Below are 11,854 nucleotides of genomic sequence, written 5' to 3' on the forward strand. Positions count from 1 at the left end.
ACACCCCACTCTGAGGGATCTCTGAGAACTACAGGCACCCTCCCATGGAGGCAAAGAATGACCTTCTCACAGCTGCACAGCGAAGGGTAGGGCAGGGCAGAGGGGACTGCAGTGAGCAGGAGCTCAGGGAAGATTTCCAAGATAGGCAGTGGGGCATGAGAGAGGTAGCATCCCTGGGTAGTCAACTGTGGCACAGGCTCCCCATCCCCATCTTCAGCCACATCCAGGGAGCTTGTGACCAGTTCTAGCCAGTGGAATATAAACAGAGGTGATATTTGTAAATTCCAGCCCCAGGCATTTAAGAGCTAATATGCCATCTCTACATTCTCTCTTCACCTTTTGCAGTGACCGAAGCCACATACTGAGACTGGGCAAGGGGGTGGAGGGTGGATGCAGAGTGAATCCCTGAATCACACTGAAATAGAGCTGTCTTTGGGAGACCCCCCCAACTCACATCACACTCCATGCATGTGTAAAATAAACTTCTGTGTTAAACCACCAAGGTTCTGGAGCTCATGTGTTACCATAGCAGAGACTAACCTATCCTGACTAATAGAACATGGAAGAGTAAAGACTACAAAAAGAATAAAATGAGCCCAAAGAAATTAGGAGAAATTAATTTTTAATTAAAATTTTAAGAAGCAATATTATTTTGTTTTAGTTGAATGTAAACTGCAATGGTAAATTAATAAAGAGACTGATAATCCCAACAGCCATTAAAATTTTTTTAAAGCAAAATTTACTATGATTAGAGCTAAAGAGAAAGAACTTAAAAAAAGAATAGATTAAACCTAAACCTAAGAGCTGATTCCACAGAGTGTGGGGAAGAAGACAGTCTGGCAAAGCTAGTTATGGTGAAAAAGAAAGAAATGCAAATTAAAATGATATAGGAGATACAACTCAAATATATATATATGTATATATATATTCAAATAGATTATATTAAATTTAACATCCTAATAAAATAAATGTTTTTCTATATAACATGTTACTTAAATGACTCTGGAAAAGACGGAAAGCATAAATAATTTAGTAACCACTAAGAAATTGGGAAAACAATCAAAACCACCTCAAAAAACATCCTGGAAAAGTCGTTTCCAACTTTCAAAGAACTACTAATTCTTTACCTCATCATTATATAGAAAAAGTAAGAAGTGGACAATTCATTTTACACTGTTGTCAAAATTTGACAAGTATAGCAAAAGAAAAATAAATATTTTTCATGAATACTAAATGATGCTCTCATGTATGAATACTAAATAAAAATCTAAATAAAAAACCAATAAATTAAATCTAGCAGAATATTTAAAAAATTAACAAACCATATTCAAGCAAGATTGATTGCAGAAAAACAAGGAGAGCTCAATATTAGCAAATCATTAAAGTTCAAGGATCTAGCACACAAGCTCCCCGTGGGTAGGAACTCTATCGCTGATGTAGCCTCAGCACAGAAAACACTGCCTAGAACACAGTAAATGCTCAATACATATTTATGGCATAATTACTAAGTGAATGTATTAATAAATAAAGAAGAAAAACATATGATTATCTTTAAAGACCATTATAATATAATCAAATTTTCTTTGGCATCAAAGAAAAACTTAAAGTAAAATAATAAAATTATGCATTATGTAACATGATTAAAAAACAAAATCTCTCACCCTGGCCAGGTGCTCACTTGGTTGGAGCATCGTCCCATAAACTGAAAGGTCACAGGTTCAGTTCCCAGTCACGGCACATGCCTAGGCTGCCAGTTTGGTCCCCAGTCAGGGGCACGCATGAGAGGCAACCAGTTGATGTTTCTCTCTTACATCAGTGTTTTTTCTCTTTTCTCTCCCTCTCTTTCCTTCCTGTCCCCTCTCTCTTAAAAAAAAAATAAAAATAAAAAAACATACACATGTCCTTGATCGAGGATAAAAACAAAAAACATCTCTCAAATAAATTATCATGCATTTCCATGGAGGATAATAAGATGACATGGATGCCCACATATTGCCACACATTTTAACATTGTCCTACAAGTCCTAGACAACACAATTAGGGAAGAAAATAAAATAAATACAAAATCCTGGAGAGAAAGAAGCAAAATTATTGTTTGCAGAAAATGTGATTATCTACCTAAAAAAATCCAATAGACTCAACTTTTCAAAAAGTACTTAAGCCTGACAGAAGTGGCACAGTTGGCTGGAGCATCGTTTGTAGACTGAAAGGTTGAAGGTCTGGTCCCCAGTCAGGGTGTATACAAGAGGCAACCAATCAATGTTTCTCTCTCGCAAGGGTGTTTCTCTCCCTGTCTTTCTCCCTCCTTCCTCTGTCTCTAAAAAATCAAAAATCATGTCCTCAGATGAGGATAAAATAATTGCTAAGAACAAAAACAAAATTACACAGTAAATGAACACAAACTATTTCATAGGATAATAAACAGACTCAAGTAAACATACTCTATTGCTGGAGGGAAAGAATTCTCATTATATTCAATGTTGTAAAAGTGTCCATTTTCTCCATTTTAATATATATACATTTTTTTAAAATACTGAAGAAGAATAAACAAATAAGAATAGGCAAGAAAATACCATCAGCTCTCATTGATAAAGGAACAATTTATAGATTAGCTATGAGTCAGGCATGGCCAGATCCTTGGGCAAATTTGGTGAGTTCCAACTGCCACATGAAGGAGCTGCCCTTGATGAAACTGGGAGGAGGGGCCCAGACTGACTCCGTTGCTCCTCCCACCCAAAGCACAGGACAAAGCAATCCACTGCACTCACCTGTACAGTGGAGCCCACCTCAAATTCCTGCCACAACTGACAGACGTGTCAGGAGAACAAACCGGAAAGCCCAGAAATAGATACAAACAGGTGAAATTGTTTAGTACATGATGATGGTGGGTATGAATTATATTATTCAATTTGATAGTAGGGTAAGTGTTTAATCTTTTAAAAAACCGTAAATGTGACATCTAAGTCATATGGTACACCAAAATTAATAACTGCTGAATTAAAGATCTGATGGTAAAATGAAATGACATAAATGGTCATGAAACTGTATAAATATTTATGTAATCTCGGGCTGAGAACAGTGTTCCCAAGTACAACATTTAAACACAAACTGTAAAGTGATAGACTAGAGATCACAAAATATTGTAAAATTTTAAAACAAAATACAAAAAATTACAGAGAACTGTATGTGGCATATGACAAAGCATACCCATATATGCTTATTAAAAATTACCTAAAAATCAGTAAGAAAACTGAAACATGACTTTAAGAAAAGTGGGGCAAAGACATGCAGGCAATTCAGAAAATGCAACAAATGTCCAGTAAACATTAAAAATGCTCAATTACACTAGAAATTAAAAGAGGATAAAGGAGAGCTTTTTGTTTTCATTCATGGAATTAACAAAGTTGTAATATTTGTTGCTGTCGGGGTTGGGAGAAGAACTGACAATTCTGCTGAGGATGGAAATATGTGTGTTCATATATACAAAATATACACTCACATGGTCGTAAAACTCACATACTATTTGACTCAGCAAGTTCACTTCTAAGGTTCCTCCTAAGACTGCAAACCCACGATAAATATTTGCTGCATGATTAGCCAGAGCAAAGCCATTGGCTATAATGGACTATTACATGGCCCTGAAAATGATGCTGTAGAGGTATAGTTATTGATATGGAATGATAGTTAAGATATTATATAAAGGAAAAAAGCAGATTGAAAACAATATAGACAGTACTGTCTCTATCTCTTTAAAAAATATAGATGCCTATTACAAACTTAGAAGACTATATTCACAATATGAACTGTAGTCTCTGCATAATGAGATTATTGGTTATCTTTTTTCTTTTTGTCCATCCATAAGTTTATAACTTTTCTACAATAAACAAATACCACTTATGTAACAAAAAAGAAAGTTAAAAAAAGTAAATTGAATTCTGTGGGAAAATAAACATTTATCCTAAAAATAAACTCTGAAGTTGGAAAACGAAAGCAAAAACATCTGCTTCCTGGACAGAGAGGATGGTTTTAAATTGCTAGAGAGAGATGCACTCTGTGAGGACAGCGGGGTTCCAAACGCCAGCTCACTCAGGAGCTCTGCACCCAGCAGAAGAGCCCCAACGACCCTGCTCTCTCCCCACCTTCCGTCTGACTTACGACTGACTCGGTGCACTGCTGAAGCATAATTGTATTATTTGCTCTCATTATCAAAATAGCATTAGAAATAGCCTTTTTGGATTATTAATAAAAAAGGTATTTACTAATCTCCTCTAAAAGGTACAACCATACATTAAATTACTATTTTACTCAATGGCTACTGATTTACTTTTTCTAGAGGAAAAAAAATGGCTTTTATTACCCATCATGAAAAACTGTTAATGGATACTGATAAATTTCCTTGGTGGGGGCCAAGTGGGAGGGAAGTCAGTAACTGCTGTGGAAGAGAATGGCTCCCTCACAATGACTTGCAGGTCTAGGATACCCGAATTCTGTAGGAAATCCAGGCAGCCTCAGGCTGACTGCTGCTGCAGCCCAGCAGAGTCTGACAGCAGGCAGATCTGCATAGGGAGGGGCTTAGAAAACGAGCAAAGAATATTCTCTCCAGATTTGCTAGCCCCTTCATCACTCAGTGAGTACAGTCTGTTACCTCTCACACATATACACCACAGCAGGTGGCAGGATACAGCTTCCATAAAACTCTAATGAAAAGCTTCACTCTGAGCCCTAATAAACATCCCCAGTGGTCCTCCGGGGACAGGTTTGGGCCTGCCCAGCCCTGCTGGGCTAACAGGAAGACATGGCAGGGCCTGTGTTGGTCTGACAGGGTCAGTGCACTGTCAGGAACATGGCAGGGGTAAAGGAAGCAGTCCAATGACTAATGTGGAATTGGTTCTGCCTTTTCCTTGATGTCCTATAGACCAGGTCATGGCTTAAGGAGGCCTGCTGACAGGCAGGGCAGTGTCTCAGGGAAACCTTCAAGGAAAAGATCCTCACTGGCTGCTGTCAGCTGCTTTGGCCTGAGCAAAAGAGTCTGCAGCACTGGCACTTGTAGAGGCTGCTGCATCCTCAGCAGCTATCTCCAGCCCTCTGGCCAATGCCTGGACCCTGCAGCTTCATCCTGGGAGCTGCAGAGCAGCAGTGATGCTCAGCCAACTTGTGTACAGGAAACCAAGCCCACTTGTTGTTGCCTGCTGCTGAGCAGTCTAGGAATGGGAAAGAGGCTCTGCAGATAATACTTTGTCTTTCACTCCCCAACTCATAGCCTCTGAAACCAAATAATCCAACCCAACCTGCCCTGCTCCCCCTCCCACACTTCCATAGCTCCTGGCCTACTATCAGACACATGGAATATCACCAGTTTTTGCGCAAGAGCATAGAACCCATTTACAAGTAATGGCTATTGGAATCAGTGTCTACAAAGCCCTTGAAATTTAGGCCAATATTTTTGGAGGATTGAATGGGCAAGCAGAAGAGGAAAATGACAATGAACTTCATCAAGCATTGGTTGAGTACTTGGTATAACCCAGGTTGACCTCATAAGTGCCCTCTAGGGTGGGGGCTGATGTGACCCCTGCTATGCAGGCTGAAAACAATATTCTCCTCACCAGATCAAAGTGACTATTTTACTTCCCTTTTCTATTTCACTTAACAGGTCTTGAAATTCCAGCTCAGGGCTTTAGTCTACTCAACACAAACCAAATGCCACTTCCAAGTAAAATATTGTATGCCTTTCAGGGTGCTTCTCACTCCAGCAACTAACGAACTCTTGAAGGTAACAAAAAATATGCCATAAATCAGGCATGAACTAATTCTTCCCTTAAATTTTGCTCTATCCTTCCAAAGTGCAGCTGTGCCTCCCTTCTCTGAAACCCTATTCCCACTACCAAATGAAAGAGGCACAGTGTCAGGAGCCTCTCCCATCTTTGAACAGCTTTGCACCACTTCCCCATCTATACATGGATCTTTTGCCCACTCATTCATTCAGTTGCCCATGAATTTCAGAGAACCTGAATTTCAGGCACTAGGGCAGTTGCCCCTACCTGCAAGGAGCTTAAAGTCTAGTAAGAAAGATAAATAATAAATATTACAATATGATATAACAATATTGTGCCTTTATAATACAGATTCCAAGAGTTCTCTATTGCAATATTCTGCACTGCAATATTCTCAAAACCAGAGCAGTACATGGCCCACAACAAGCATCCAAAAAATATTCACTGAATGAATGAATGAATGAATGAGTGAACAGTGCATGCCATAGAGCATATAACATAATATGACAATAATAGTTATGACATCTGCCCAAAGATACTTGAAGCTACTACATAATAAGCACTTCGCAGTGCTGAGCACTGTTAGGCACTTTGTAGAGGTAACCTCACATCACCACTGTCACAGTTACCACACTACCACAGTGAATGTCTTAGTCCTCCCATTTTGCAGATGAGGGAAGAGATGTGCATAGAGTTAAGCTCAAGGTCCTATGGTCAGTAAGCAACAAACCAGATGTGTCCCACCCAAAAGCCCATGCTGCCCTGAACCATTAGGCACACAGCAGCCCAGAGTCTTGAAGGGCCAGGGCATGCTTCCCAAAGGACAGAATAACGTGAAGGGCCAGAAAGAGGAAAGTTCAAAGGAGGATGGTGAGCAAAGGCTGGAGAAGCAGACCAAAGAGGACATGAAGCAGACCAAAGAGGACATTTTTCCAGTTAAATGTAATGGATCTTATAAACTCTTTTCACAATTGCTGATATCCTCTCTACTCAGATGTGAGCACTTCAAGGGAACATTCTGAACTCCACAGAGTGCATTCAAGCTCAGCAATTACATTGTGAAGGTGACTGGATCCCAACCCCAGCAGTTTTATATTCAGAATTCAGAACCTATAACTTGTAGAAGGGGGACCAGGAGATGAACTATGGGCAGGAGCGGCCTTCAAGCCCACCTGTCTTCTCTAAAGAGAGGAAAAGTCCTTACTTCAAAGACATGTAAGGACCAGAGTCCAGTGGCTTGCTAAAGCAACTTCATAAAGTAACCTACCAATTCCACACTTAAATCCCAAACTTCCAATCCTGTTGCTTCTATTTCAGGGGAAAAGGGGAAGGGTTTACAGGAACAAGTATAAGGGACAAATGGATAAAAACTAGGGGGTGGGTGGAAATGGGAGGGAGGAGGGGTGGGCTGTGTGGGTGGGTTGGGATGGTAGTAAAAGATAGAAAATTATACTGCAACAACAATTAAAATAAAATTTTAAAAAAGGAAAAAAATTAAGAATCAATGTTAGAATCATGCCTTGCTACATTCTCAATAAGATATAGTAAATGCTGCCCCTTTTATTTACTGTTTGAATCTTGTCAATAAACACAAATTGAGCACCAACTATCTATAAGGCATTGTGCTATATACATTGAGCATACATTGGTGATCAATGCATTCTAGTGGGGGCAAACAGGCAAGAAAAGAAACAAATGAAAAATAAGAGCATTTCAAAGAGGAATGAGTGCTGGAATGAAAATGAACAGGAGGATGGGCTAGAAAGAAAATGGGGTAGGACAGCCTCTCGAAGGCCTTTGAGCTAAGACTGGGTGATGCAGAAGAGGTATACAGGAAGAACACATCCTCAGCCAGACAGGGACGTGGGGAGACAGCAAGCATAAAGCCCCCAGACGGAAATGAGCCTGGTATGCTTGGGGCAGGGCAGGCCATTGGGGCTCAAGCACAGTGAAGGAGAAGCAGGTGGAACAGAATGAATGTGAAAAGACAAAGAGGGGTCAAGTCAAATAGGCCACTGGAGATATTTGGGACATGAGACGCCACTGGAGGCTTTTAACCAGCAAAGTAACATGAACTGATTTTTGCTTTAGAAGGTCCCGCTGAATGGCATTAAAATGGACACATAGTAGTGATACACAATAGTGAACGGGCCCTCACTTGACCTGGCACATGACACAACAGATGCCACCCAGTAAAGATAATTTATGCACATGCCAGCACCCACCAGAGTCCCAATAAACAAGTGGAAGGTTAACTCTTGGTGACCAGCTGCTTGGACTTCCGAGAATATGCTTTCAAATAAGTAAGACCACTTATTCTAAAACTCAACTTCCCCTCTTCCTTTGTCATTCCTTCCACAGATAAGGGTGAAAATAAAAGTTTTATGCCCAAGGCTCGCAAATCTTACCACTTCTAAACAAGTCCTGAAAAGAGACAGAAGAGTTGTGTTTTGAGGCCAGGGAGGGAGCACAAACACATTCCAATTCCAGCACTGAACTGAAACGCCAAGACCCAGAGAGACCAGCAAACCAAGTCTATAGTCAAAAGCCTACTGATCACTTGGCTGGTCTGATGTGATGACTGATGCCAGCCTGCAGGGGGACATAGAAGTCAAGACGGTAATAAAGACCAGCTGAACCGTATCTGCTAAACCACCTAAACAGCAAAACACTATTTCAGCATCCAACACATCAAAAGGCAACCCACATGAGGCTATATCTGTAGCAAGATCATGCCAGAAACCTGGGCTAATCTGACTCTGCTATTCATAAATTCTCCGTCATGTTAGAGCGCATGTGTTTGGGAAAGGAAATGCATTCAAGTCCATTTTAGACATGGTAACTTGGAAGCCATCTGCAGTCCCTGGAAGCATAAGAAGTCACCACATGCCCTGCCCTCAAATGCCCACTGTAATTAGGGCAGTGTGCTTACGTGGGAATTCAGTGCCCCCTATTACCCAGGGATGTCCCCACCCTCACCCTACCAGACACTAGCTCAGGATCCACTTCCCACCCAAGAAAGGTATTTGGTTTCTTAGCAGACCTAGTGGAGAGGCCTTGAGGTGTTGAGCTTGCACTTTAATTGCACCCAAGGCTGAGTTCTCTGCTTTCCACTGGCTTTAGAACTGCACACCTGAATTCCTTTGCCACAGCGGCTACAGAAATCCCTCTCCAGGCAGAAGATGGATGAAAAATCCCTTCAACCCAACAATCCTGTGTTCAGAGCATGTCTAGTTTTGGAAGAGACCCATCAGAATCCTTATGTAACATTCATGTATGTTGGCACCCTGCAGAGCTGCTCCTGTAGACACTGGCCCAGATGCAGCCCATTTTCACTGTGGTGACAGTAGACTGGGTCTTGCAGCTTCCTAGGGCCTGGCTCTTTCCGACTGTAGGGATTCTGTCCCCCTCCCTTACCTGGCTGTGATCCTCTGCTTATCTCATCTTCCTGAGGAGTTGGGCCTCCCATTCTGCAGCCTTTCTCCCTCCGCTGAAAACAGTCTTAGGACCAGCTGACAGCAGCGCCATTCCACTAGCATCAGCACCAGCACCAGCACCAGCACCAGCACCTTCTCTGCCCCCATCCCCCCACCCCCCTTCGGATCCTCTCTCCACCACCTAATGCCTTGACAAACCTAGCCAGGAAAGAGATCCCGAATCTTGTACAGTCACAGTCTCTGAAAACAAACACAGCAGGAGGGAGGCTCAGTTCTGCCAAGCCGACCAGGCCCAACACTTGCCCTAGACCCCTGAGAAGCCCTGAACTCGGCGCAGGGGAGGAATACTTGGGGTGCGACTGCAGCTCGGCTGCCTCCAGCACAATCAGAGCAAACACCTGTTTCCAGGAAGCTTTATGAGCAAAGGGAGCAGAGAGTCCCAGAAAAAGGTAGGGAGGACGAGGTGAAGGGGCAGCTGGGGACGCAGGTAAAGGATGCGTCACACTTTGCGCTTGGCAGCCAGAGCCCGGGAGCAGCAGGCAGAGCGTGAGAAAGACTCCGGGGTCTGGGAAGTTCAGAGAGGAGGGGTCGCGCCCGCCAGCAGCACTTCGACAGCGCCCGCCAGCAGGGAAAAAGGACACGAGGCCCGACGGGCTCCATCACCTGCGCGTCCCGGGGAATGCAGCCTCGCAGGAGCGCACGGGCCCGCGGCTGCCAGCGGGTGACCTACCTGCCCACCGTCTGGTTGGCCAGCTGGCGCATGCGATTGAACTGCTTCTTCATTGTGGCCCCGCTGCCGCGCTAGCCCGGGAGCAGACGAAAAACGGAGCAGCCCGGAGCCCACCGCAGGGTTACATGGCTCCCGTGCTGAGCCTCCCGGGCGACGGCGGCGGCACTGCGGAGCCTCCGGGAGCCTCTGGCCCGTGAGCGGCTCCCTCCTGAGGGCACCACCGCCTACTCCTCCTCCCGCCGCGGTGCCTGCTGCTGCATCCTCCTCACGCGCTCCCCGGCGCCTTCATAGTAAAGCCCGGGGTCCGCTTGAGCGCCCTCCAGGTCTGCTGGGCTGTCCACCCCTAGACCCAGTCCCGCGCTGGGACCCGGGAGTCTCCAGCAGGCTGGCGGGTCCGCTGGCGGGTGGTCCCCGTTGCGCCTGTGCGGACAATGCCGTGCATTCTGGGACTTGTAGTTTCGTGCCCCCCCCCCCCCCCCCCCCGCGCCCACCTTCCCTCTGACCAAAGTTTGCAAGTACAGTGGGATGCGGAGGTAGCAGAAGGCTGTGTCCCCGAGAGCTTTGCACTTTAAGAAAGAAACATTTTCCTACATTAAAGAACTAGGACTACAAAAGCAAAAATAGTGAGCATCTGTCTTTCGCTGTATTCTAAGTGAATGTGAGGCATTGATGTTTTGGATTCACAGGAAGATTTATGCTAGAACGTACATAGCTCATGAAATTGCATAAGGCCACCTGATTAATGTTAAGGCACGAGGTTAAGCTTGGGACACAGGGGTTGATGGGCAGATTTTGAATCAGTCTTGGTATGCATCCCAGAAGGTTGAATCTAAATTTTCAACAAACCCAATAGGTAATCAGAAGTCAATATAGTAGGATATAAGTGAGAGTGTCATCACACCTGTGGGCCAGTTTGACTGGGACAACCTCCACGAATGGCTTACATTCCAGTCTCAAAGCTAATCACATCTCCCATCCACCCCAGGAGACCAGGGCCATCAAGCTGTGGCAGGCCTGGAGTGTTCTACACAGCAGCATCCCTTTGGTATCCGTTGGCTCTTTGAAAAGGGGTTGTAACTTTCTGCAGGCTCAGTCCATAGGAAAATACAGGTAACAGCAATTAGGTTTTGCCATTATCTATCAAGTGAGAGCAGCATTGTTGAGTGATAGGGGCTTTGGATAAAACAGACAGGAGTTCACATATTAAAAGTCTAAATACCAATTGTATAACCTTAGGAAAAAATTGCATAACCTCCCTATGCCTCAGGTTTCTCACCTCTAATAGAGAAATAATACTACTCAATAGATGGAACAGATAGAGAACTATTTTTTAAATTACCAATAATCTAGTAACATAAACTTCTATGTAGTATAATGTTATATTCACTTACTGCAAATGTAATTATAGTCAGCATAATAGAAAAATGCTATACCTTCAACAGAATTACTAACCTGAAAAGTGAAAGGACTTTTTTTGAAATGGGATATTTTGCATGTGTTGATGGTAGCTGCAAGATGTCCTACATATGGCTGTAAGTCTCCTGCTGGCCAGATAAACAAAAGATGGTTTGAGGCATGTCTTGGATGAATGAACACGAAATCTTTAATTAATTGTGAATTTAGCCTCTGCTATTAGGTCAGGCAGTTCTAGCCAATTAATAAGTGAAGGCATTTTTTTTTGCTCTTAACCAACTATAATGTCAATTTAATTATTATGCAAACTAAAATTATTTCCATTTTGAGATTTTTTTAAATCAAGGCATAGTATGAAGGGCACTGTGTGACTTCTAGAACTGCAATGTCTAAAATAGTAGCCACCAACTATCTGTGGCTATTGCAAATTAAATTAATTAAAGTTAAACAAAATGTAAAACTTGGTTCCTCGGTCACTGTAGCCACATTTTAAGTGCTCAGTA

General features: G+C 43.0%; 1 protein-coding gene across 6 annotated transcripts in view; it reads right to left on the reverse strand.

Moving 5' to 3' along the window:
• ARHGAP44 (Rho GTPase activating protein 44) overlaps positions 1–10,371 on the reverse strand; it is a 180,999-nt gene extending 170,628 nt beyond the window's left edge. For 2 of the 6 annotated variants that reach the window (XM_036032963.1, XM_036032962.1), the window contains exon 1: positions 9,939–10,283. In XM_036032963.1, coding sequence (XP_035888856.1) covers positions 9,939–9,991 — 53 coding nt within the window. In that variant the 5' untranslated portion in view covers positions 9,992–10,283. Of the gene's footprint in view, positions 1–9,938 lie in introns of all 6 variants that reach the window. The other 4 variants (XM_028534442.1, XM_028534445.2, XM_028534446.2 and 1 more) reach the window with 4 other exon arrangements.
• Positions 10,372–11,854: the final 1,483 nt, after the last annotated feature.

Source organism: Phyllostomus discolor, chromosome 8 (assembly GCF_004126475.2).
Source record: "Phyllostomus discolor isolate MPI-MPIP mPhyDis1 chromosome 8, mPhyDis1.pri.v3, whole genome shotgun sequence".
Lineage (NCBI taxonomy): Eukaryota > Metazoa > Chordata > Mammalia > Chiroptera > Phyllostomidae > Phyllostomus > Phyllostomus discolor.